The sequence below is a fragment of the Drosophila obscura genome, unplaced genomic scaffold (genome assembly GCF_018151105.1).
Source record: "Drosophila obscura isolate BZ-5 IFL unplaced genomic scaffold, ASM1815110v1 contig_30, whole genome shotgun sequence".
Classification (NCBI taxonomy): Eukaryota; Metazoa; Arthropoda; class Insecta; order Diptera; family Drosophilidae; genus Drosophila; species Drosophila obscura.
In genome coordinates this window covers 135,828-163,802 of record NW_024542818.1, presented here as the reverse complement: position 1 = coordinate 163,802, position 27,975 = coordinate 135,828, and the positions used below count along the sequence as shown (strand labels likewise).

At 49.2% G+C, this 27,975-nt stretch overlaps 1 protein-coding gene across 18 annotated transcripts in view; it reads left to right on the top strand.

Annotated features, from left to right (window-relative positions):
• LOC111080318 overlaps positions 1-27,975 on the top strand; it is an 87,651-nt gene that overhangs the window by 22,405 nt on the left and 37,271 nt on the right. For 14 of the 18 annotated variants that reach the window (XM_022375872.2, XM_022375871.2, XM_022375874.2 and 11 more), the window contains 3 exons: positions 17,235-17,380; positions 18,278-18,557; positions 19,668-19,799. In XM_022375872.2, coding sequence (XP_022231564.2) covers positions 17,235-17,380; positions 18,278-18,557; positions 19,668-19,799 — 558 coding nt within the window. Of the gene's footprint in view, positions 1-2,782; positions 3,145-7,721; positions 11,616-17,234; positions 17,381-18,277; positions 18,558-19,667; positions 19,800-27,975 lie in introns of those variants that run through there. The other 4 variants (XM_022375864.2, XM_022375862.2, XM_022375858.2 and 1 more) reach the window with 3 other exon arrangements.

Below are 27,975 nucleotides of genomic sequence, written 5' to 3'. Positions count from 1 at the left end.
CTAAAATGGTTTACTGACGTCATAAAAGTGACTTTTCTTATCTGGTTGCGTATCTACAAGCGAAATGGATGCGAAGCGAAGGATGCTGCTGCTGCTGCTGCTGCGGCAGCCGAATGTTTTGGTTCGTCTTTTGTGCCCACTGTATGTACCTCTATGTGTGTGTGTGTGTGTGCGTCTAAATTTAAATGTCGCTGGCAGAAGGATGCCTGCCCCAGTGATGCCTGTGACGCCTGGCCTGGCCTGGCCCAAACAGCAATCCTTCAGTGTCCCTGTCACTGACGTCGCATAAAGGGAAAATAATTATATTTAAAGGCAATTTGGGTGGCATGCCACATCCACATCTCTCTATCCAAAAACCCCTCCCCCACCGCCACCACCACCCCCCCACATTTGGCATCTTCTCATAGAGCCCCGTCGGATTCAGTTTCAGCATCAGCTGCAGTGTCCTTGACCGAGTTTATGTAGATTTGCAAGGCTTTTACACTGCTTTCTGCTTTCTTTTTTTTCCCCCCTTTCTGCTGCTCCGACTTTTCCGCTGGCTGCATCCGCCTGCATCTCTCTCGCTCCCTCTCTCTCTCTCTCTCTCTGTGTGTGTGTGTGTGTTTGATGCATGTGTATTTGTATAATATTTAGCTAGGCAGCGGCTTCGCTCACATCTCATTATTAACATATTTCCAGAGCCATTTTCTTATTGCTGTGCCCCAGCCATGGGACGAGGGGGTGGTGCGACTGGGACTGGGCCAACGCTGCGTATGCGTTATATTTTACGATTCGTTCGTGTGTCTATGGCTGTGTGTCTATGGCTGTGTGCGGCTGTATTTCTGCCTGTTTCTATGTGTGTGTGTGTGTGTGAGTGGGCGTGGCACAGGCCATGTGACTTATTTGAGCGTGTTTAAGCATTTTGTGCTGTTGTGATTGCCCCTATGTGGGGATGGTGTCGATTGGGGAGGGGACAGGGGATGCGGGATGCTGGATGCTGGTGTCTGGGGTGACATTTGAGTTTTTGAGGTGTTGACTTTATGGCGAGCCATTTGGGGGTACGATTTAACGCCTGTCTGTGGATTTATGACTCTGCCAACAGAGCAACAGAGTAACAGAGTAACAGAGTTGCCTGGCCCATAAAAAAAAGGGAACACACACACGCACAAACTGTAGGCTACTTAGGGCTGGATGGCTGGACAACAGATAAACCGCATAATTAAGTTTACCTCATGATAATCAAATACTTAAGCTTTTTATCTCATTCAATCAACTGCAGCAGCAGTAGCAGTAGCAGACGAAAACCCTGCCACAACCCTGCCACAAAAGCTGTTACAAATTAATCCCTAAAACTTCACGAGTGCTACTCTGGAAAACCATGCCATTATCCATCTTTCGCCAACAATAGAACCCAACAATGTCGCCAGCCGCCAGCAGCCAGCCACCAGCAGCCAGCCGCCAGCAGCTGCCCCACTCCGCTTGGGGCAGGCAACGCAGCAGGCTCTGCTGCTCGAAAGTTGTAACAAAATAAATTATGCTTACGATTTGTAAAAGCTTTAATACGCCCCAGAGCCAAATCCTGAGTGCACACAGAAGTAGCAGCAGCAGCAGCAGCAACAACAAACAGCTGCTGCTAAAGCATCTGCTGTAAGTTTTCGTTAGGTTCTTTGGTTCTTTGGTGCTGTGGCAAGGGGGGTCTCTTCTATGCTCTCTCTTCCAAAGACAACAATGAATAAATTTAATTTTAGCTGCGGCCGACCTACCGCACATAACTCCAGGTTTCTGTTGCTGTTGCTGTCGGCTGTCGGTTGTCGGTTGTCGTTGCTGTCGTTGTCGTTGTTGCTGCTGCTGCTTGCTTGCTGCTTGCTTGCTGTTCATGTTGACTAAACACCTTTGAGATTGTGCCTCGCCCTCTGGCAGCTGTCACACGGGTTGTATACCTCCAGCATTCTCCATCCACTGCTCTCTCTCTCTCTCTCTCTCTCACTCTCTGTCTCTTGCTCCCCCCTACCCATTCTCTGGCTGTCGCCCTCCTGCTCCATATATGTATCTCTCCTCTCTCTTGATATATCTCTTGTCCCTCTCCAACCGCTGAGTGCATTATAACTGCATTTTGGTTTTGATGACGTCGTCATCGTTGTCGTCGTCTGATTTGTAAATTATGCTTGGGCATCCCACAGATTTCACAGCTCTCTCTATCCCTCTCTCTCTCTCTTTCTCTTTCTCTCTCTCTTTCTCTTTCGCGCTCTGTGCACTCTTTCTCTCTCTCCCCGTATATTTTCGCTCTTAAAGCTGACCTAAAGAGCTGAAAGCTTTGGTCCTTAGCTTTTCACCGCACAGCCAGCCCATGTGACTCCCGCCAAAAAAAAAGAGAGATGAGATGGGGAGCGAGAGAGCGCGTGTGGATGCTGCAAAAGCTTTTGCTGATTTTTGCTGATTACGTAAATAAAGGCGAAGCCAGGGCCAAAAGCATTACAATTTACGAATTGTAACGAGAAACTGTTATAAACAATTTCGTGCTGGAAGTGCCGAAGAGCACGCGAAGCCAGCCAAAGCCTGCAGCCGAAGCTGAAGCTTAGCCGAAGGCTGGCCCGAAGTGACCCGATTTCGTGTCAGTGCTGGTGCTGTACACACGAAATGGGGCGAGCGAGAGAGCAGAGCAGAGCAGAGCCTGGCTCTGCTGGAAGAACGACAAAAGAGAGAGCCGAAGTCTGAGCTTTGTCTCTCTCTCTCTCTCTGACTGGCTCCTGCTGCTGCTGCTCCTCCATCTGCTGCTGCTGCTGCTGCTGCTCCTCTGCTGCTATGTGGTGAAAATCAGTCAGAACGGGAACGTCGTCGCGAGCTGTGCATGGTAGCGCCTTCAGCCCATAGAGATTCCTGTAACGCGAGGAACGAGTCCAGCCAGAACAGTCGCAGTCCAGCAATAGTCAGACGCAGATAGTTTTCCACAAGTCCGCGAAAAGAAAAATCTACGCAGCCACAATCGTCGTGCACCGTGCACCGTGCACCGTGTACCGTGTACCGTGCACCGTTTATTGTATTTCTGTGTGGTTCTGTGCCCGCGCCAAGTGCAAAAGCAAACAACAAAATCCAACCAAAAATTAATAATAAAATATTACAACAAATCAAAATCCAAATAAATCCAACAACAACAACACACAAAAAGTAACCAACAAAAGAAGAGAGAAAAGAGAAAGAGAAAAAAAATAAAGAAAAGTGCGTCAGCAGCAGCAGCATCATCAGCATCAGCATCAGTCAGCAGCATCATCATCGAAGCAAAGGAATTGAAGCTGAAGCTGAAGCTGATGTTGAAGCTGTGTGGCTGGCTGGTGCCTCAGCAGGAGGCGGGCGGCAAAAAGAAATCAAATTACAAAACAGCAACACACACATAGATAGGGGCACTCACACACATATACACTTTTACAAGATTGTGGCACAGACACAGACACAGGCAAAGGCACACACACACACACTTGCAGAGAGGAGGAGACGCTGTGTGGCACACGCAGAGGCTGAAATTGACGCAGGCTATATAATTTAGCACACAAGTTAAATGCAAAAAAAAAACAAACACACACACAACAAAAAAAAAAAGGCAAAAAATAGGAATAAAGAAAAAGAGACGAGGAAAATTAGGAGAGAAAAAAAAAACCGAAAACTGAAATGAAATTGGAAACGGAGACGGAGACGGAAAACCGCCCAAAAATAGATGGAAATTCCCAGCTCTATTCTGGCTCTGAATTAAAGCGAAGCCACACAATCGAGAGAAATTCCGTGTATCTTTTTTGGATGTGATTCGTTTGTCATTTGTGGCATTAAATGCAAAATTAACCACCAGTCAAAATCAAATTAAGAAACTTGCCACAGCGTTGCAGAAACAAAACAGAGAGGAGACGCCACAACACACACACACACAAAAAAAAAGTGTTGAAAAATGCCCGAGCAGCTGTGATGATGGGCGCTAAAGGAATTTGAGTGTGTGTGTGTGTGTGTGTGAGACTGTGGGAGAGGAAGGCGGAGGCGGAGGCGACCCTTTTGGTGGGTGTGCAGAATTGAGGGAAAGGACGAAGCAAATACCAACGCACTTAACACATATTTACCCACACAACAGCAATAACAACACACACGCAAACACAAATACAGACACAGACAGCCCCAGTAAGGGCAGCATTTAGACGCAGGAGTGGTGCAGGCAGGAGAGCGACGTAGGTGGAGGCGCGAATAAAAAACAAAAACATATACTAGGCGAAAAAGGAAAAAATGCAAAAAACCATGAAACAAAAACAACAACAGAAACGCAGAGAGAGAGAGAGAGAGATAGAGCGAGAAAAATAGATGGGAAAAACTTGAAACGCGAGCGAGAGTCGTGTCGAGATTCCATGTTATATTGTTGACTTGTTTTGCTCCTGTTTTGGCCCTGTTTTCTGTTGTTGCTATTGCCAGTGTGTGGCATGCCCATGCCCGACCAGCAACAACATTGCCCGGATATTTTTAACATTTTTAAATCGCAATCGAACAAAGAAACAGAGCGGGGACGGGGGACGCAAACACGCAAAAAGAAATAAAAACCGTTAGTTGTGTTTGAATCCTTTTTTTCTGGCTAATAAAATATCAACAAGCAATGGTTGCTATTGCTGCTGTTGTTGCATGTGGCAGGCAGGCAGGCAGCGCCTTCTGTTGCCACCAAGGATAACCAGCCGAAGCAGCAGCAGAAGCAACGTCATACATGTGCAAGGATATTATCAACGTCATGCCTGTCGAAGTTCACACAGATACAAAAACACACACACACACACAAACACAGCAAGAGAGGGACAGAGAGAGAGAGAGAGAGAGTGCTATAAAGAGAGACCTAAGGACAGGGACAGCATTCGGTTCGGTGTAACCATTAAACGTATTTATATTTATGGCCATAGGTGCCACTGCCCATTGGCTCTCACTCACCCGCTCCGGGTGCCACTGTGGGTGTGTGGGTGGGTGTGTATCTGTGTTAAATACATTAAGCTTCAAGCTGATGCTCCGATAAATCTATTAAAAATAATTTCAACTAAAAGTCAACAGAGGCTTCACCGATAGAAAGATAGAGAGAGAAACAGTGGGAGCAGCACTCCTGTGGCTGACCCTCGTATTAAGAGGAAATCTAATTTATTTGAGCCACATCCTCCATAAAAATATTTCACTCTGGAGTGCGAGTACTCCAGATCCTTCATCCACAAGGCATCCAGCACACACACAAAGAAAAGTTTGAACTTTTTAAAGAGATTCTTAAAGCCAGGAAACTGTTGCCTACTTTTGCGGGCAAGCGAGATACAAACTCAGCGCCAGCAGAAAAGGGAAGGTTTAGCGAGGCAGAGGAATTTTTAAGTTTAAGTTCCAAAACAGATATATATTTATCCATGCCCAAGGCTGTTCCACGCAACGACTATCTCACTGATCCCATCTTAAGGACTCTCTCTCTCTCTGCATAGAAATGCCCGTGCAACATTTTTGAGTTGGGAATTCCGTGGAAACTTTTTGGGGCCGAGCCCAGCCCCCCCTCCAGTTCCACAAGAGACAACAATCGAAACGATATAAAAATGTCATTTAGCACGAGATTTCGAGGGTGTGGGGGTTGGCAAAAGTTTTCCCCTCCTGGGTGAAGGAAATTAACTTTATTGGCCGAATCAAGCGAAAATCGCTAAACAAATGCGCCCAAGCACCTTTTCAAGTGGTGGATCAGGAGGCAAGTATCCCACTGCCTCCATCAGTTGCCAACTAGTTGAGCCTTGCCACACGCTCACACACACACAGACACACACACACACACACACGTTGCAAGCACGCACACACATTTTGGCAGCTAAACACATGGCCAATGCGGCAAACTTGAAACTTATCGACGGCTCTAATCTAAACGGGACAAGCTGCCCCGAAAAGTTTTGTGTTGCCTTCGTCTCTAAGACGCACTAATTCGCAACTCTCTCGCTGCCACACACACACACACACACACACACAAAGAGACACGCTGCCACATGCTCATGCCCCCTGATTCCCCTGGGTGCTGTGTGGCAAGTCCCAGAAAAGTAGGCTATAAAAACTATCAACACAACTCAAGTTTGTGGCAAGTTCTGTGTTGTGTATGGGGTATGCCATCATCTTAGGTGCATGCAGCAGCAGCAGCAGCATCAGCAGCAGCATGAGCATAAAAATAGGAAAATAAGAAAACTTTTGTTGTTTTATTTTCTCTTTTTTTTTTTTTGTGTATTTTTTAGTTTTTGTGCCCCTTGGCCCCCTTGGCCCCATGCCCCATGGAAGAACTGGATCATATAATCCTTTCACTTAACAAGCAAACTTTTTGGCAGGAGCCGAACGAAACGGGGGAAAAAAAAGATGACGGAAGATGGAAACTTTCGTAAACTCCTTTGCATAAACACAAACATGACCGTAGCAGGAGCAGGAGCAGGAGCAGAGTAGGGGTACGAATAGTAGGGGTATCTACATGGAACTAGCTATGGGTATTCTCAGAGTCAGAGCCATAGCCATAGCCATAGCCTGTTTCCGAGTCATATCTCTCCATGTAGATGTAGACATGAAATTTATGCATTTGCTGCCACCAGCCCGTCTCTCCCCCTCCCCCCAAAAAGTATTTATGTATGCGCTTATAAATATATGCACATCTCCTCCTCCAGCTGCCTGCCACTGCCTCTCTTGCGTCTGCCTGCGTCTGTGTCCGTGCAGATAGCCAACAAATTTATGCTAGCAATATAACAAACAAAATATTTGCGCACGAGCTGCAAAAACTTTTCGCAGAGCAACTTTAAAATAACACCAAAGACAGCAGCAGAACGAGCAGCAGAAGCAGAGCAGCCTTCCGTATCACAAAAACGAAAAACGAATGCAAAAAAAAAAAAAAACTGACTTGTTTAACATGAAACAATGTTTTCGGATGGCCTTTATATATGTACATATATGTATGCTAATTAAAGCGCCTACGCCTAGGAGACACGTACGGTACGTACGTGTACGTACGTACGCGGCATAGACAGATGGATAGATAAGCAAATGGATAGAGGGATAGATGGGAGAGATGTGCAGAGCATAACAGATGACAGTCCGGGATTTGTCTGGGATTTGGCTTGTGTAAACGAAACGAGAATGAGGATTTAAAGGGAGTCAGAAATACGAGTATCTGGGCAATCTGCGACTATTTCATGACATTTATTTACATTTGAAAGGCAAGAGCAGCAGGACCTTTTTTTTTATTAAGTACTATTATTTTATTCGAGAAAGAAAGATAGCTGCGATAGCTGCTTTACTCTCTTTGTATCTGTCTAATTTAATTACTGTTTTAAAGATTTTAATTAGCTTTGGTTCTTTGCAGTCCATGCAACCCATCCATATCCATCCTCTATGCGATTGCCAATCATGAAGAATACGTTCCACTCAGATTCCCACTATCAATCCACTCGTTTAGTCTAAATCCTGTAATAAAACTACTCTCGTAAAGGGAATAATAAAAGTCAGGGAAACCAAAACTAAACTAAAAAAAAGGCGAACAAACTACAACTTGTTTGCCCCGCCCCACAGAAACATGGCAGTGGCAGGGGGGGAAGGACACTGCAAAATGCTTTGTGATTTATAGAGCAAAACAAATATAATTAAATAAATCCTCGAATAAATACACACACACACTCAAACACACACACACACATAGATAGACAGACAGACAGACAGACAGACGGACTGATGGTAAAACGATTTCTTTATTGCTGCCCGCAAAAAGGCAACAAGTAAAAATAATTAATTATAGATAAATGTGTGTGTGACGCGCAGCGTCCCCCCGTACCGTGTGCGTCCCCCGAGACAGACAGAGAGCGAGCGAGCGAGAGAGAAAGTACGGCGGAGAGATAAATTGCCAAAAAGCTGTGTGTAATAAATGACAGTGCCACGAAATGAGCTTTTAGTTTAATTAATCAAATGAATAATAATCGCCAAATGAATAGAGAAGTGCATAAATAACAGCGAGAGCGCATCCATGGAGCGAGAGTGTCGACGTCCTCCATTGCATGGCCACAGCGGGAGTAGTTGCCCCGTAACGTGTAGCGAGTAGCGAGTAACGAATAGCACGAAGTGTAGCGAATCGGAACAACGAGTAGCAGCAACGAACCAGCAGCCCCATTCGAAGCCCCATTCGAGCCGCATTATCCGCCCGTTTGTCCATATACCGATAGCCGTTGCCGTTGGCGTTGGCGTTGCTGTTGCTGCTCCTCCTGTGATTCATTCTGGCCGCCCAACAAAACAACAACGAGCGGGAACACAGCGGCGACAACAACAACGGAGCGGTCGGTGCGGCCCTCAGCGGGGGGTCTGGCGGAGGAGGCGGAATCGGAAGCGGGGGAGGAGGAGGAGGACAAGGACCAGGACCAGGACCAGGACACGGAGGACCAGGAATCGTCAGAGTCGGAGTCGGTGTCAGCGGTGGAGTCGGAACAGGAAACGGAAACGGAGGAGGCGGAGGAGGAGGAAGTGCAGGAAGTGGCAGTGCTGGCGGCGCGGACAGCGACGGCGATCCCAAGAAGACCTTCTCGCTGCACTGCTGTTGCGTGATCGTCGACATCACACCCGTCACACACCCAGGACGCCTGACATCCGCAACAACGGCCTCGGGAAGGGATGCGGGTGGAGCCGCCGCGGGACAGCAGCAAAGCACCGTCGGCGGCGGCGGCGGCTTGGGGCTGGGTCTCGGCGAGAATGTCTCGCAGCTGGCCAGCCAGCTGTTCCGTTTCGGCAGCAAAAAGCGCGGCGTCTGCATCTGCAATGCCCAGTGCCGGCTGCAATCGCTCGGCGAGGGCTCCTTGGGGCCGACCATCAAGACCCATCACGGTTCCCTGGATCGACTGCTGCAGCAATCGGAAAAGACGACAGCAGCCGGGGGAGCAGCAGCTCCCGTCACCGCTGAGCGTTCGATAAGTTGGGTCGTGGATGGCGGTGCGGCTGGGGCCGGGGCTCTGCTCAACGCCTCCTCGGACGAGAGCGACGAGAAGAAGAAGATGGAGGAGTCGGTGGCCCCACCGCCGCCAAGGCCTCCGTCACGCTCGCAGAAGCCCACGGCCAAGGAGGAGTTCGATCGGGGCGTGGAGGTGGAGAAATTCTATCACCAGATCAATGGGGACATCTTCGAGATCACGCGGCGAGTGCGTGCCCGCGACGAGGAGACCATGGAGCAGAAGTGCATCCGTCGCAAGGGTTCGGTGCGCCTCATCGAACCCCCCTCCGGGCACAGTCACAGTCACGGTCAGCAGCAGAAGCCGCAGCTGCCGCCGCGGCGCCAGAAGAGCGCCGAAGAAGTGGCCACCATGCCGAAGAGCGCCCTGCGGCAGGCGCCCGAGCAGCTCGAGTGGTTCGACCGCAAGGCCCAGCAGCGTCACTCTGCCCGCTCTGCGGAAGGGGGACAGGTGCGGGAGGAGACCATGGAGTGGCTGAAGCTGCAGAAGACGTCATCGCCAGCGGCGGCGGCACCAGCGCGCACTTCCTCCGGGCCCAGCGAGATCACCGTGCTGAAGGACGAGCTGCCCGACTGGCTGCTGGATCACCTGCCCAGGAAGCGGGAGCGTCTGCCGTCGGACGCGGCCAAGGGCCAGAGCTCCTCCTCCGCCTACGCCAAGGCCCTGTCCGAGCTGCTGAAGAAGCCGCTGTCCCGCCAGAGCTCCGGACCGTGCGAGTTCTCGCTGCTGAAGACGGACATTGTGGAGTGGCTGACGAAGATGCAGGCCAGCGGTGCAGCCAAGCCGCGGCGCTCCCATCATCGTCGCAACGGCAGTGGGGGCGACGCGCCCAGGTCCAATTCCCAGGAGGAGGCCATGCCAACCGCCAGCTCCCAGCGCAAGCGGCACTCCCTGGGCCACAGTGGAGCGGCCAGCGAGGAGGAGGCGCAGCAGCAGCTCTCGCAGGCGCCCGACTGGATAGCCTATCCCCTGCACAAGCTGCAGTCCCTCGGCAAGCAGCCGCCGCCGCCGCTTCCGGCCCCCAACGTGCCCAGCGGCTATGCCGTGCCCAGTAGCCTGGCCCTCGCCCACACGCCCCTCTGCCAGCGGAGAGAGGATCGGTCCAGGGAGCGCCGGCTGCGACACTCCGCCAGCGAAGTGGTGGCTGGAGGAGGAGGCAATGCTGGTCCATCCGCCGCCCATCTGGAACGGCTGTACGCGAAGCCACACAAGGATCGGTATCAGTATGTGCCCAAGGCCAAGGATCCCGTCGTCTCTGGCACCGGCACCGGCACCGGCTCCGTCTCCGCCACGAAGAGGGAGCGATCGCGTCGCCATCAGACCCAGAGATCGGCCACCGTCTCGGACATGTCCGCCCAGCGATCTGGCGGCCACAAGCGCAAGTCCTCCAGCGCCGAGCGGGCGCCACGGTCCCCCTCGCCGGGCCCCTGCACAGATCCCGACTGTCCGCTGCTGCCCATCTGCACGGATCCACACTGCCGCTACCTGGAGTGCCAATCCCAATCGCAATCCCAGGCGCAGGGGCCGCCCAGCCGCTGCCTCACCTCGTCCGTCAGTTCGGTGAACCTTGCCCGCCACCAGCAGCTGGCCCAAGTGCAGCTGCATACGGTGCCCGCCCATCTGATAGGAGCCGCAGGCATGGGCTCCGATGTACCCACAACGCCATCGACGACGGCCACACCGCCGCCGCCGCCACCGCCACAGGCAGCGGCAGCGGCAGGGACGGAGCGACGGCTGGTCATCTGCCACGAGTGCCGCTCCTGCTGCGCCCCGCTCCTCAGCTGCCAGAATCGCAAATGCCTCAATGCCGCCAAGTGCAACTCACTGCCTCGCTGTGCCGCCGACTTCAACCGCCTGCGGACACAGCTCGCCCAGCCCCCGACCACCCTGGACGACATCGAACCGGCGCCGCCGCCGATCATGATGATGGACCACATCGAGGATCTGGAGATGCGGCCACTGCCATCGCCGCCCTCGCATCATCACTACCGCAGCAACTCGCAGCCGAACACGCTGCAGCGCGGCGACTCTGCCAGTTCCGGAGGAGGCGGCGGCGCGGGCAGGGGCGGGGGCGGGGGCGGAATCCATGGGGCATCATCATCGATGGGCATGAGTCTGGGATGGCTGGAGCCGACGACGAGTCTGGTGCAGCCGCTGGCCACGTCCTATGTGCACCATGGCCACCATGGCCATCATGGGGCGACGGTCAATGGGAAGCTGATGAAGTCCGCCTCGGCGGCGTCGCTCAACTCGCGTCGGAGGCGCCACAAGACGGTGCACTTTGGGGAGAATCTGCTGCGGGAGGTGTGCCAGAATCGGAAGCTCATCAAAACGGAGCAAGTGCCATCCGGTTCGGCACCGATGAAGGCCAACATCCAGATGCTGTATAACTTTGTGGAGGGTGTGCTCAGTGCCTGGGTGGACGATGACGAGGATCAGGTGCGCTCTGGCGCCGAATCGGAGCCGGAGCATGGCGGTGTGGTGGCCCTGCAGCCGATCCATCGATGCAATCGCCTGCGCTACCAGTGCATCCGTCGGGTGGTCGAGGAGGCGGCCGATCTGCAGGGCACCCTGAAGCTGGGCAACTCGCGGTACAGGCATCGCCATTGGCGCAGCACGGCCAAGCAGTGCAACGAAATGTTCCTTCGCAAGGTAAAAGTCCCCCCATCCACAACATTCAGATCAGATCAGAAAGAGAATCCGAATCAGAATCTTTCGAGATACTTTAGGATTTACCTTTAAGATTAAGTACAGCAGGCCATGTTGGGTGCTCCTTGGTCCTTAATTATTTGGTTGCTTAACAAAACGTTGATCAAAGCCAAAGCCCATCCTTTACACGCTCGAGTTGTTCTCCGTCCACAAAAGGAGCAATAAATTAAAGCATTAGCCCAAACCCCACCCAAAAGAAAAGCTCTTAGCACACATACACACTCTTATACAGAGACAGAGAGACAGAGAAAGAGAGAGAGAAATGGCCATAGCAGCAGCCAGCTCCTTTTGAAGTGCTGTATATAGTTTTTGGGTAATGAATGGCATTGATTGCAATACGCATGAATCACAGACACACACACAGCACAGTGCTTCAAAGTGATAAAAGGCCATTTCTATGGAGCAGAAAGAGTATAGAAAGAGCAGAGATAGATAGATGGATAGATGGATAGATGGTTAGATGGTTAGATAGATAGTTCAATGGAGATAGCAGGCAGCAGGTATCCAGCTTTTGATGGCGTGTCTGTGATGAATAAACTGTGAGTAAAGCCACTTCACAGCTTAATTGAAACACACAGAAATGGATAGATAGAGTGAGTGAGAGTAGTGTATCTAGCAGTGTTTATCTGTTTACATGTATCTTTCATTTGGTTAGACTTGACAAACAAAATATACAATGGTCCGGAGATACAGATATTCTCGTACTACACACAGCAGCAGCAGCAGCAGCAGATATTCAAATGAGTGGCAGAGCCTGAATGGAATCAAGGATTAGGGCAATGGCCAACTGCATATTAATTAATGGCCAAGAACCGATAGCAGGAGCGAAAGGCGAAAGGAGAGTATGTGCCTGAATAAAATTCATTGGATTAAAGATACAAAAGTATCTGCTGGAATGGAATGGAATGTGTGTGGGTGTCAGTGTGGGTTAATTTAATGACTCATTCATTCCTTTTTGTCAAATTAAAGCTTATTATGTCCGCACACGAACTGAATATAAAACAGATTTTTATGCCCATGTGGGTTGGGGGTTTTGCTTTCTTGTAGGGTGGCAATCATCCCTCCCATCCACCACCCCTTCTGTGTCTGCTGCTTGTCAATTTTGATCGATTCAATGCTAAACAGTTTTCACCTTCAGGCAATTAGTTTCTGCAGATTTAATCAAATTGGAAATGCTGCTGTGCTGGATAATTCCAAATTGATTTTCTCAGTGCAAAAGGAACAGCAGCAGCAGCTGAAAAAAAAAAAGGAAACTTAAGCAGACAGAACCCCCACCCCACTTGAATCTATCTATCCATCTATCTTTGAGAACCTTTACCCAATTTATCCTTAACGAAGGAGTCCCAACGAGTCTCAATCGACTGCATTCCAGATTTGTCTTTGAATCAATTTCATTTTGGGGCAACAGAAAAACAGCTTTCCTTTGCCCTGCCCCACAGAGGCAGCAGCAGCAGAAGCAGCAGCAGAAGCTCTCTCTCTCTCTCTTCTACTTGAGCTGCCTTAATGCCTCACTTAATCGCAATGCCAGCGACGTGCCACAGATACCACATGAGGCAGCAGAAGCCATGCTTATCCTTGCCCTAAGGAGGAGGAGGAGGAGCAGGGACAGGGAGCATAAGACGCGCTGCATAAACACTCTATCAAATATTGTAATTTTTGACGACAGGCGACATATGACAAAGATTTTTCGCTTCAACAAAAACTGGAAAAAAAAACATCAAGTGGTGATTGGAGGGAGGGCTGGGGTGTAAATGGTGTACGAAGGGTGTGACAATGGCTGTGGCAACGACATCTCTGATGCTCCTCTCTCTCTCACTCTCGCTCGCTCGCTCACATTTGACATTCAAAAGTCATTGATAATTATGGGTGAAACGTGAACGACAGCCGCATCGAGGGATCACAATCAATTCTTGATTAGAAATCGTAACGAAAGGCAGGCCCCACCAGAAAAGCACCTGGGAATTCCGGCATCCCGACAAGCCACCTGCGTTGAGGCAGCAGCAGCAGCAGCAGCAGCAGAAAACAGCAGCCAAAACACATCCATCCCATCCGCTGCCTAAGTGGGCGTGTCTGCTCTTTCTGCTGTGTGTGTGTTGGCTCGTTCAGGGTTCGTTCGTTTGTGCGTAAATTGAATTTTGATTTTGCACTGATGCTGAGATATGGCGTATTAGGCCCCAAAGTAATCAGATGGAGCAGCACCGACAAGCAGGAGACGGAGGTGGCGGTGGGGTAGGTAGGTTGAACCCCCCCCCCCCACCAAAACGAATGACTGACTGGCTGGCATTTAATCTTTTGTGTGATTGTTGTTTGGGCCGCTTTCTCGTTCGTGTTTTGGGTTGCCCATTTAGGCTTAGACCCATGTGAGTGCTCACACCGACCGCCCCCCCCCATTCGTGCGAGCTCTGTGAGTGCTGCTGCCCAGTAATGGTCGGCAAGGGAGAGACCAGAGAGATACCATTTGTAGGCCTCTAAATCTCATTGTCGGGGGCTGATGAAATTCAAGAAACACTACTCCGGCGTGTAGTCCGGGGTAAGGGCCAATTAAAAATTCATGAATCATTTGACAAACTCCTTGGACGCTCAGAGGACACAATCACTTTTGGGTACGTGCGCTTGCCAGGTACTTTTAGGGCTACGATGACGATGAGCAAGGACTCAGGCAGGGACAGGAACAGGAACAGCAACAGCAACACAGACCATCATTTCGTATGCAGAGTAATCGGTTGTAAAAGGGTACATAATTCCCATAGTTTAGACCCCTAGGCCCCCCCCAACCTCCGCCAATTCTATCTCAGGGACATTGCCTTCTATTTCTTTCCCTAAGGTGAAGCACTCCTCCCCCCACCACCTTCGTCGCTTACATTTTTGGGTTAAATGGTATTAAAGTCACAAAATTTGATTTACTGAAGAGGTTTCTCTGTTGGATTCTCTCTCTCTCTCTCTTTCTCTCTCACTATGTCTCTGTGTGTCTCCCTTGAAGTCGATTACTGGTCGAGTGCGAGTGTTCCTTTTACTGGGTTAAGCATTGGTCTTTAAATCAAATGAAAATCTCTGCAATCCTTACTCCAAGCCAACACTCGCTCTCCTACTCTTGTGCCCTCCTCACACACACACATTCGTTTCGTTTCGATTCCATTCGATTCCCTTGCCCACATGCCACATGCTACATGCGCCCCACCCCCATTCCTCATCCTCATCCTCATCCTGAAACAGTTCAACAGTTCCGCTCGACAGCTTCCGCTTGGCTGATGATGATTTTCATGGAAAACTTCATTGAGCAAGCGGAAACTATTTCATTTTGGTGGAGTGCCAGTGCCAGAGCCCTGTGCCACATGCCCCTCCTGCAGGCAGGTTGTTGCTCCTCTCCATCCCATCTTTGAGAGAGAGCGAGAGAGCGGAGAGCTTCCCTCTGTTCTTGAAGTTTTCAATATGAAAGTTTCCTTTTAAATTGGGCTCAGGAGGGGGTTGCGGGGGAGGGGCAGAGAGTGGAGTGGAAAATCCTGCAACCTTTTAAAGTGACACGCACAGATATCGATTGGTTAGCCTCTCCTCTTCCGACCCTTCCGTCCCTCCCCACCACACCCGCATCTGTAATGTAACCACTTTGATCTGTCTCGTGGCACCTCACCCACTAAGCCAACCCCCCACCCCGCACCCATCACCCCCCCACCCATCGTCACCACATGGGGTTTCCAGGTTTTCTTTTTGGTTATTTGCATGCCTTTGCACTCCTTCGATTAATATAAAATTTGATTAAACTTGGCCAACGTCTGCGTAGTCCCCATCCTCATCCTCAAGCTTGTCGTCTGATTGTGGGTTAAGTACACATGACCCCATGGCTGGCAAAAGACGCAAGGAGCAAGAGCCTGCGCCACGGGTGGGGCACTCAGTCCGGACTCCGGACTCCGGAGTGTATGCAAACACAGAACGCACAAGCCACTTGGCTGCTGCTGCTGCTGCTGCTACTGCCCCTCCCGCTGTGTATCCTGGGGTGTCCTGGGGTGTCGTGCGGTGTCCTGGGTAGCAGGCAGTCAAATAAATAACTTGTAAAACATGCATATGAGCAAAAATGTTTGAAAATTGCCAAAAACGTAAGCCGAGAAGAGATGCAGGGGGAGGAATGAAGTATCGTAGTAACCAGGCCATCAGCAGCAGGCAGAGGAGGAGTAGTTCCAGTTCCAGTTCCAGGACTACGAGGAGAATGTGGAGCACCAGAGAGGGGGGGGGGCAAGGAGTGACGAAACGAAACGAATAAACACATTGTAAATTGATTTCCTTGGGAACTCAAATAAAAAGTGGCATGAAAAGCAAGTGAGCGACAGTTGGCTCTTCTCCATGCTCTGCTGCTCCTGCTTCCTGGGTGGGTGGCTGGTGTGGTGTGGTGTGGTGTGGCATGCCACTGCCACTGCCCCGCCACCATTCGACATTTCTCCTTTCGATTGAAACGAATGAATGGGCAAACCAATTTTTATTGCCACGCGGGACACGTAGCCGGGAGTCTTGGTCTGGAATTCCCACATGGACCGAGGACCGAGGACCGAGGCTTGGGTGAGAGGTTTCCATCCTGTTGCAAAGCCAGGAAAATTGCTGCTGTGAGAAGAACGGAAGGAAGTTGGAGGGGGGTAGAAGGGGAAAAGGCCTGGCAGAGGCTAAAGGCAAACAACAATCAGTCAGTCAGTCAGTCAGTCAGTCGGTCGGTCAGTCAGTCAGTCGGTCGGTCGGTCGGTCCTTCTGCCATTTAGTCAGTGAGTCACTCAGTCATTCACTCATTCAGTCAGTTAGTGAGCCGGGGAGTCCGAGGAGTCCCCGGCTTTTGATGAAATAACATTGCCAAGTAACAGTTTGCCATTCGCCATTCGCCATTTATTTCCTCCTCATTCTCATTCTCTATCTCTCCTCTTTCTTTCCTTTTGCTCTGTCTGTCTGTCTGCAATTTTGTCAATTGTACGTCCTGCCCTATCTCTATCTTGGGCTCTGAGTCCTGGCTGGCTGGCTGGCTGGCTGGCTGGTGCCCTGTGCCTGTGGCACCCCTCCCTACGTTTTGTCCCTTCGTCTTTCTTCCTTCGCCCACTAAAAATGCAGGCGAGAAGAGAAGACAAATTGCTTTATCAACGACATACGTAACAAATGTTGCTGTCGGCACTGACAACAGCAACATCCCAGAGGCAGCAACCCAGAACAACGACAGTAAGAGAGTGAGAGAGAGAGGGCAGCCGCCATTATTGGTTTCAAATGGCTTCGTTGCAGAACTTACAGTTGAATCCTTCGCTGTTCTTCGGGGCTCTGTGTCTGGCATTGGCTGCCTGCCTGCGCTGCCTGCCTGCGCTTCCTGCCTGCTAATTATGACTTAATTATTTCAATTATTTTTTCTTGGATTTATTGAATTTTATCGAAACGAAACGAGCCGAATGGAACCCACCTCGTACGTGACTCCACGTGTCCCTTCTTTGCCTTAATTAAAATCGAATTGTGATACATTATTCTTCATGCTGTTGTGCTCCATTTCGTCACTGATTTGTGTTATTTCTTTTGATGTTTTTATACCCCCCGCCGCCCCTACAGATTTCGGACGATGATCGAATGAGCCTAACTACTGCCGTTTCGGATGAAGATGATGGGGAAAGTGTCATGGCGTCACCATATAAAGCAAAGGCCACTGGCACCGCTGCATCCTCCTTCAACTGTACGGGAGCTGTACGAAAAGCTGGGTGAGTCTTCTCCTTTAACCAAGAACAAAACTCTTCAGTCTACAAAGGGTTTTTAGGTACAAGATAAATAGAAGAATAGAAAATTATGTGCAAGGAATTAAATATATTCTCAGCCAGAGAGCCAGGCAAAGATTTATCTAGATTTATCTCATATTAACATTTTGAAGCATATTTCTAGTCCTCTCTTAGGGTATTTTCCACTACAATTAAATTTCAATTTGCGGTACAGAGAATATTTTATATATGTTTGGGTTTTGAGCCACAGAAAATACATAAATCGGAACTCTTCATTGAAGAGTGCAGTGTGCAACACTGAGCAATCTTTCAAGATATCAGAAATCCTTAAACTAGAGCCCAACTCGCCAAGCTCGCCCACTCGCAAAGCTCAGTGTAGGCCGCCTCCTGCCTTCAGTTGATGTAATCTGTGGCAGCCACCAAAAGGAGCAGCAGCAGCAGCAGCAGCAGGAGAGCACGTCCAACAAGTCATCATAAATAACCCCCAGGATGGAGTCCGTCCTCCCTGGGTCTCTGGGTATCTCGGTCTCTATCTATCTCTGCTTGTGTGTGGTGTGTGTGGTCTCCCTTGGGGGTCACCAAGGAATATAATTTCGCAGTGATTAAGGTAGCCGGAGAGGGGCACAAAGATGAGTCTGAGGATTAACATTATTATGATAAAGTGTGCGAAGCGTTATGAAGCAGGAGATTCCCTGCTGGAAGCTGTTGAAGTTTCGCCCGCTCTGCCGCTCTGCCGCTCTTCCCTCTCCTTGCTTTAGGATTACAATTCCCCAAATGGCGAAGGGGCGGAGGGGCGGAGGGAACTCTGTAGCTGAAGCTGAAGCTGAAGCTGTTACCCAACTAAACCAATCTCTAACTCTCTCTCTTCCTACACGAATACAGCTTCCTATCGGTGAAGAAATGGTTACTACGCAAGAAGCATCAGATCGAATTGGCACGCAAGCGGGGCTGGAAGGGGTATTGGGTGTGCCTGAAGGGCACCACCCTGCTCTTCTATCCATGCGACTCCCGTGAGGGGCGGAGCGTGGAGGCGGCGCCCAAGCATTTAATTATTGTGGATGGTGCAATTATGCAACCGATACCCGAGCATCCCAAGCGTGACTACATCTTCTGTCTGAGCACGGCATTCGGAGATGCCTATCTCTTCCAGGCGCCCTGTCAGGTGAGTCCTTCGAGGGGCGGTTTGTTGGGTGGGTGGTGGGTGGGTTGGGCGGTAAATGAGGATGCCACACCGCCTGAGGCTCTCATTTTGAGCAGTCAATATCCATGGCGCACACAAGTCCTTCAAGGAAAACTATGAGGCAAGGCAAGGCCAGGCAACGGCAAGGCAACGGCAAGGCAACTGGCAACTGAAATTTGTTTGCACAAGGATGTGGCACGGATGGAAGGCCTGGGTCCGGGCCCAAGCCCAAGCCCGAGTTCAGCGCTCGCGGCCTTTCCACACAGGCCTCAGACGCAGTCTCCTCATAATCGCCAGGCTAAAATGTATGCCACATAAAGCAGCAGTAGCAGCAGCAGCAGCAGCAGCAGATGCATACAGATGCCCTGCGCCCAGATATATGAATATACAGAATATACAGGCTCACAGATACAGCTGCAGATACAGCTACAGCTACAGCTACAGATACAGGACGAGGACATGGGCATGGACGATGACGATGACGAGGACGAACGACGCTGACGCAGGCGTTAACTGACGCAAGCCGCAAAAGGCTCACAAAATGGTCAGTGGAGGGTGAGGCGAGTCGAGTCGAGGCGAGTCGAGTCGAGGCGGGGTGTGAGCAATGTGATTGAGGTGTGGATGAGGCAACTCTCGGCGTTGACTGACTGCCAACTGGCAGATTGCCTTGAACAGGAGCTGCATCCGCAGCAGCAGCAGCAGCCGCAGTTGCAGCCGCATCCTTGTGCCCTAAACTGTTACATGTCTCAAAGGCATACGCTCCATCCCACCCCTCCTCTCTACCTCTACCTCTCTCTCTATCTCTTCTTTCTCTCTCTGTGGCAGTTTGTCAGTTTGCCAACTCTCGCTCCCTCGCTGGGCCAACGTGATTTGTCATTAAATTTGCATAACTGATAGTCAGCCAACGACAGCAATGACGGAGGTGACACGACGGTGGGGTGGGGTGGGGAGGGGAGCGATGGCAGAAGTTCGACGTTTGGCGCTGGGGCGCAGCAAGCAAATTGCTTGCGGTGCATTTGGTCCTGCAATTTGTTAGCATGTTTCCTCTTTAACCAATTCTACCCCCCGTTCTCCGTTCCTTCCTTTCCGCAGGTGGAGCTCGAGAACTGGGTGAACAGCATACATAGCGCCTGTGCCGCTGCCTTTGCACGTCATCGCGGCAAAACGGGAACACTGCATCTCCTCCAGGAGGAGATCTTTCGACTGGAGAAGGCCATTGAATCGGTAAGTAAATACCCACACACTCTGCCACATACACACTCTGCACATGCACGCATATATTATTATCGTATGTGCCGTGCCTTGCCGTGCCACTCGTAAGTGGATTCCCAAAAACCCCCGAAATACATTCCACTACACACACTGCGAGATTCCACGTCGAGAGCTCAAGCTGTTGTGGCTGGGATGCACAGACAGCGTGCCAAAGTATGCGCTGCGTTGTGGTTGCTGCCGCAGGTGGAGCAGCACCTGGCAGTGGCAGAGACTGTGTGGCACAAATGGTGCCATGAGGATGAGGCATGCCACGGAGTACAAGTTTGGATTGCGGTTGCATTTTGTTGTAGTTATAAAAGAAGATATGCTCGGGATTGGATTCGTGATGCAAGGCTGATGCAGCAAGGCTGGGTGGGGGGTGGGGGGTGGGGTGTGTGGCACTGCAGCATGGCTTGTGGCTTTGTTGCTGCTTGAGAGTTAAGTCAATTTTTGCCAAGTGGCTGAAATGGCGAATGAATTGAATAGAACATGTCAGAAGCGATATTTGCAGGCAGCCAAACATGTACTGACACATATTCATAGACGGCACTGAGGCACTGAGGATAATCGTCTTATTAATGCAGTCAGTGGATGAATGAAAGGAGAGACGGAGATATGAAAGGAGTGGAGTGGCGCGGAGCCACTTATTGAATTGGGATTACATCAAATCTGTTGTTGCATTGCTCTGAAACGCACTGTAATTTATTTTGCATTTCAGTGGAATTTTCCAAGTGAACACCCAAACGAGTACGAGTACGAGTACGAGTGAGTTTATGGGTTATTTATTGATTGACAAAGGCACAAAGATATATCGTGAGAGAGAGGTAGAGGTAGAGGCAGAGACAGAGCCAAAGAATGCCTTTTGTTAACTGACGGAGTCGCCAGGTATCCATCATCCCCCAATAGACTCTGTCTTGTGTAGTGGAAAAAGTACTCCCAGTTTTAAGGAATTTTTCATTTGAATTGCATATTGAAAATGCATTCAATGGGAACAGACAACAACACATATTTATTGATATAAAATTCCACTTGACAGCATACAGCTATGAAACGCACTGCACTTTAGTTGAATAATCAAATTAAAATCTTCTACATTTTGAGTACTAAATTAAATTATGGCAGATTTCAGCAGAGGTTATTCATTCAGTTGGGAAAAGGGGAAGTAGGTGGAAGGCCGATGCCAAGAAGCTCTACGACTAGCTATGAAACGCACTGTACTATAAAGAGTAAACCGCATTGAAGACTCACTTTGTGTATATTTTTTGTTTTGCATTCGCCTTTCGCATGTCTTTTATTTTAGAAGAATAAATCTCGTAGCAGATGATCTCCATGCTGAATTTCATTCGAAATTAAACGAAACTCCACTAATAATTCCCCTCAAAGCTCAGTCTTAGTTAGGCGCCTGTGCTAACGAGTCCCATGTCTGAGCCGAGACCTCTGTCTCCCTCACTCATTGGTTAGGGCAATCAAGTGGAAAAACAAATTGCCGCAGATAGATAGATAACTCCGCTAGGGACAACAACGATTTCTCAATATCACGGAAGTCAACACAGAAAGAGACAGGGTAGAAGAGATATTGATAGAGAGAGAGAGAGAGAGAGAGAGTGGAACAGAACAATCGCATTTTCCACATTTTCCGTCAACATTCCCAACCAATTTCTCAGTCTCAGGCTCAGTCTCAGCTCCCCATCCCCACAAGACTTATGCCATTGTTGAGTAAGCGGGTGCAGGCGGGTGGGGTGTGTGGCTACCACTTGCAACTATTTATGTATTTGCTTTCAAATCAATTCCCCATCAATTTCGCGGCAAACAGCGTAAAATTTTCTCTGCACTGCAATTTATTTTCTCTTACCCGCCGACGACGACGACGACGACAGGGAAACTTTTCTTTGCCGACTCTGATAGAGTCGGTCGGGGCGGCGAACGGGAACCAACAGAAGACGGCGAACAAATCAAAGTGAGGGAAACGCAAAACAACGAATAAAGAGAGAGTGGGGGGCGCGCGCGGAAAAAATAAAAAAGAAGAATACGAGATTGCAAAAGCAAACAGAATTGAACTCGAACTGAAACTACAAGAAATTGCACTTGCCCCACGATAAATGCTCTCTGGCTGAAGCCTCTGGTGGGTTACGGAGGATGGAGAATGAATGGATGGATGGATGGTGGCTGGAGGAGTCCAGAAACCCTCTGTGGGCGCAAGTGGGAAAGACGGCAAAACGGAAATACGGAAAGAAACCCAACGAAAGCACTGCCAACTCTCTTGTTTTGCAGCAAGTAAACTTTATTTGTATATTTATTTTTCATCATGTCATTTTCAGTTGTTGTTTCGCTTTGGCTCACTCTTCATTCTCCACTTCGTCTTATTCCTCTTGTGTTGGTTCTCTATCCCCCACTTTATTCTCCTGCCGCTGCTCCTGCTGCTGCTGCTGCTGCTGTTGTTGCTAGTTAGTTAGCAGGGACTCCAATAGACAATTATGTTGTCCGTCCCTGTCCTTCCACTGAAACTTGATTCATTCGTCTCTGTCTCTATCGCTGTCGCTGTCGCTGCCATTGCTCGCCTCTCCCGCTGCTGCTGCTGTCAGCATCGCTGCTTTCATTACTATCGCGGCGGCTGCCGTTTTAGATGAAGTTGATATCTATGCAGGATATATGCAGCATAAGGTGATGTCTCCTTTTGAGACCTAAAACTATTTATACCGATACAAACAAATCAGCAGGGTTACATGCGAATATAGAGAGAATATCCCTTACCTTTGGCTGACATTTAATGCAACTTGCTGCTATTTGTCTCTGCTGCGGCTGCTGCTGCTGCTGTTGCTGCTGCTTCGGCCTATCTGACTTTCCTTTTGGCTGTTTTGGCTACTTTCGGTGCCATTCAAGGTGTCTGTGTACAGGGTGAACCCTTCCTACCCTGACAGCGCTCTAAATATGCGGAAATTTCTTACTTTCGATGGAGGTACTTGCTATCTCCGGTCTGCCACCGTTGTGTGGGATTTTTCTGCTGCTGCTGTCTTCGCACAAGATGAGGCCTGAAGCAGGCGGATTTCTCTATTTGTTTCAGTTGCAAGCAGGAGATTGCCTGAATGCCTTACCTTATCTACAATATATAACTCTTGCTTCTATTTCTGTTGATAGTATTTTCTGTTGATGCTTTTCCATCCATCCTCTTCTTACCTTCCACTCTCTCTCTCTCTCTCTGCCCGCTGACTTCTTGCAGCCCTTTTCTAATTTAGTTTTTCTTTTCTCGCAAAGTTGAAGTTTGAGCGAGTCCTCCGCCTCTGCCGTCATTCGTCTTCCACTATCTGTCCCTTTGGATAAACCATAATTACTTCCTTGAACTGCTGCGTTTTCCTTTCCTTTTTTATTTTTTTTTTGCGCTGTCTCCGCCGCAACTGCCGGGTAAAAAAGTAAGCCAAAAAACAGAGCGGAAAAAACCATTGAGCGGAAGTCCGAGATTGCCATAAGAGGGTGCCCCTGTCCCTGCCCCTGTCCCGCTCTCTCCTGCTCACTGTCTACCTCCCACTTCGGATTGGGATTGGGAGTGGGAGGCCGCAGTTAGTCGAAAAAACTTGTTGGATGAATATTAATTAAATGAGAGGCTTAAGGAGTGCTCCCCATAAAATGCAGTTTTGCATTTTGCTTTCTGCATTTGTTGTTAATTAATTTGCTAGAAAAATACGAAAAAAAAAAAAAATGGAAAAGAACTGAAACAAGAAGGTAGGGATAGAGCTAGAGGATGGAAGGGAGAAATGCCCTGAATGAAATTAAAAGAAGGGAAGATAAAAAAGAGGAGAATGGGCAGAAGCAGCAGATAAAAAAGGTGTCACAGCAACGAGCTTCTGTGTTGTTTGTTTGCGCCTTTTATGACGCCATGTGTGTGGGTGTGGGTGTGGGTGGTTCTCTCACACTACTTCTCACGCTTCTTCATTGGTGTGTGTGTGTGGGTGTGGATGCCCCACTCCTTCTCTTTCTGTGTGTGTGTGTGCATGTGAAAAGAGCAACAGTGTTGTCTCTCCTCTGTCTGTCTCATCTTTCCCTCTATGGGCTGTTTTTTTCGTTCTGCCTCCTGCCCCTGTTTTTTTTTTTTTTTGCTCTCTTGTTGTCTTGCCGTCTCCTTTTGTGTATGATATGTCCCGCCCACATGCTTGACTGCCGCCTTCCTGGGCCACCCCCCTCCTGCACTGAATCCCCCTGTTTGCTGTAGTTGCTGTTGTTGTTGTTTTTTTTTATAGCTGTCACCTTTCGGAAATAATCATATATGTGTCACGAGGGGCAGGGGCAGGAGTGTGAGTGTGTGGCATGGTGCTAGGGCGAAGGTTTTGGCAGCACTTCGCTTCGTTTGCTTTAGCTTTTCTCTAGCTTGTCGCCCTTTCCCACCACTCTCCACTCTCTCTTACTCTCCCTTTACTCATCTCGCTGCTGATGCTGCTGATGCTGCTTCTGCTTCTGCTGCTGCTTTTTCTTTTTCTAGCTATCTATTTTTCTTTTCGCATAAAGCACTCTCCCACACACACACATACATTAATATTTGTATATGTATCCGTACACACAGACACATTTACACAATGCAGAGCCGTAAAAAAAACCAAAAAAAAAAAAAAAAATAGTAGTAGCTGGCCGAGCGCGTTTGGTTTTTCGTACGCTCTGGTTTTTACGCTCTAATTACGACTCCTACGACAGGCACGTCCCTCCACTGACACCCTGCCTATTCTTCATGCTCCCCATACCGCCACCCCCCAGACCCCTCACCACCCCCCACCACCTGGTGTGCAATTGCCATGGCGGCGCTGTCTAAACAAGGCTCACTTGCTGCCTGGCCCCCCCCATCCATGCCATGCCTTCTGCTGCTTTCAATTTGCAATGGCGGCTGTCATTTCAGCTCAATAGCAGCTCTCTCCGCATCCCACCGTCCCTCCCGTCACCCGTCACGCCTACCAATTCCAACTAACTCTGCTGCCGTAGACCCTGCTGCCCACCAATCCCCAATCCCCTGTTGCGCTCTCCTTCTCAACTGAGTTTTTTCTATACCCTCATAAAAGGAGGGCATTATGACTTTCAATGGGATGTTTGCGCTGCAGTAAATAAACCTTAGAAATATTTGATTAAAGCCACATATCTGATTGAAACTGTAGGCAGATATATTTCGGATACAGAATGCAATTAATATATCATAAATGTATCTCCTAAATGAATCATTTAGCTGGAAGGTAGAGTGTCTCCATCTTCGGTATCTGGCAATCAGCATTTTCCTAGTTGTTTTAAATTGCTGTTTGCTTTAACATTCTACGCTATTATTATAACGTTTTTTATTGCTTGCCAAATGTTTTCTTTATTTTTAAACAACTCTCTATGCAGTTTTTTCCAACAGTTTTTTGCTCGACCGCAGCGTGTTTTTTTTTTTGTTTCTCTTATTTTTTTGTGTGTGGGTTAAGAACGGTTTTGTTGTGGCAGAGCCATCGATTTTAAATAATTGCACTAATTAAATGATGCATCGTTCGTGAGAATTGAAAGCTTAATGCAATTTTGTGGGTGCAACTGCAAGGGGGAGAATGTTCTTTCTGGGCTAGTGGGGGCAGTACAAATATTTTAATTGCGCTTTATGAAAGCATTCGACTAAATGAAAATTGTTTTTCTTGACTGCTGAGCTGGAAAGCAGAAGTGGCAGGCGGCCGCCATACGGCAGGCTGCCTGCCAGTGATTTAAGATTAAATTTCCCTTTAAACTTTTTCGTTGCCTACTCTTGAGGGCAAACGCGCACTCACGCATACCAACACGCAGAGCAAACACACACACACACACACACACACATACAAGTAGTACTACTCTCTTACGTACATCTTTTCAGCATCCTTACAGCACACAGGACCCTTACAGCGAAAGCCCTAAAGTGTGCAATTAATTTTATAATAATTAAACTGAAATTCAAGCACAACTACTAGGGTTTTTCGCCCCTCTCAATCGCAATCTCAATCCTCACTCACCCCCTTTTAATCCCGCTCAAACTCAATCTCTTACGACGAGTATTCATTCTCTCATGTTTATCTCTCTCTCTCTCTCTCTGTTTCTCTGTTTCTCTGTCTCGCTCTTGCTGCCATGGCAGCTTCGTTACATAACCCATAAACCATAAACCGAAAATGTGTGTGTAAACCCCGAAATTATAATGAAATGCATATTTAGTTAATTTAAACTTGAGCCAAAAACTTTACTTAATTAGACCGCCAACCTAAAGCCGCACAAAATGTAGCCAGCAAGAAAGTTACGTCTGTGCGGGAAGGGGAAAAGCCATTGTTTCATCCCCCTATTCCTGCCTCATGCCATTCCTAGTATTGTGTTCAATTTTCTTTCGTTTCAAAATATTTTTTAATGAAACCCTAAAGTTTATAATTACCATCAAATTTACTTGTTCCCAAACACCCGAGAGGGTGAGATCCCTGTGGTTTTTTTGTGCAGAGTTTTCCTAGGGAAATGCCAAAAAAAAAAAAGACTAAACTTTGACCTGACACACACACACACACACAGATTGAACGAGAGGGTAGGAGAGGTGATATGGTGGGGTGGGCGTGGCATTTCATAAACTAATGCCAAAATGGTAAAAATTTATGGCAAGAAATATGAGAAATGAGTTTGAACTCCAAAGTCCGGCACAAAAGGCACGCACAAAGGGGTGGGTTCGGGGGGGGATGCATATGGGGAACACCCACCCACATATGTGTATGTGATGACCTATGGCCCAGCACCTACGTACCCTACCGACCATAGAGGGCAGAGCGTAGAGCTTTGTTTTTGGCCAAACGTGCGAATATTTTTGCCACTTTTTGTCCGAAAGTTGCACAGGAAATGGGTCTGGCATATGGTTGCAGGCACTGTCCTGACTCTGGTCAGGACATGGAACCAGGAACCGGGGACGGGACCAACAGCCCTTAATGCCCCAGCCCCCACCCCCCTCACCCACCCAACCACACACCCCCCCCTATCTGTGCCTCTTGCAGGATGCGTTTGCTTTGGCTTTTGATTTGTTTTTGTTGGGTTAGAAGGCGGCAGAGGTGGCGGGGGGGGGGAGGAGTCTTCTGTTGCTGCTGCCTCATGCCTGCTGCATGCAGATGCAAAAATATGCTTTATGTAGGCGCTGACAAAAGGGGGGCGTGGTCGGTCTGCGTGTGTGTGTGGTCATGGGCGGAAAATTCAATTCAATTGTCAACAGCCGACCGGTTCGTCCGTTTCGTTTCGGTCCGTTCCGTTTCGTTTCGTTCCGTTCCGTCTCGTTCGTCTGCCTACGGTTGGTTCATCCCCTCTACGTTCTGTTCTGTGGCCACAGAAATAGGCGCCAGTTTAGGGGTCTGGGGTTTTCATTTTTCCGTTCGCCCTCCGACCCCGCCTGTCCCTCTGTTGGTGCCACTCTGCAGCACACTCGCACGTTATATAATGTGGCATCATTTTGTGGTCAGCATTTATGCACGCCCACATATGCACATGCGAGTGCTCCCTACAATTTAGTAGGAGGCCTTTTGTGTCCATGGCCTAAAGCTACCCCAAACCCAACCCCAACACCAGCCCCTGCTCTGCCCTGCTGCTGCTGCTGCTGCTCATCTGTGGTTAAGAGGGGTGACGGTAGGTTCTGACCCGCTCTCTCTCTCTCTCTCGCTCTCTGTGTGACTTTTGAACTGCAATGGAGAGCAGCCATTTAATGCACAAGCCATGTCAAAAGTCATTTCAGCCAAGGCGACTCCATTGAACGACTCAATACCCTCTGGGGCTCTCGCACTCGCTCAGCCCCCACTCCTCGCTCTCCTCGTGGCTTACTCCTTGTGTTAATTGATTGTTATTGTGTCTCTGGGGCAGTGATGCCATACGAAAGGAGGATGGTGGGCTGGTGGGCTGTTGGGCTGTTGGCAAGGACACTGAAGCCATTAGCGGCGGCAAACAAAATAAACTGATATCATTCCTGGCCACGAGTAGAGGACTCCTTTTCCTGCCTGCCAGCGCATGATTATTATTTCAGTCATTGTTTTCACGTTGTGTGATGCTCCTCCATGTTGTGTTGTGTTGTTTGTTGTGTGGCTGTGGCTGGTTGCTGGTTGCTGGTTGCCTGCCACATTTGAGGCATCTTTGGCCTGTCATGCACGAAACGAATGACAACTGAAACAATGGT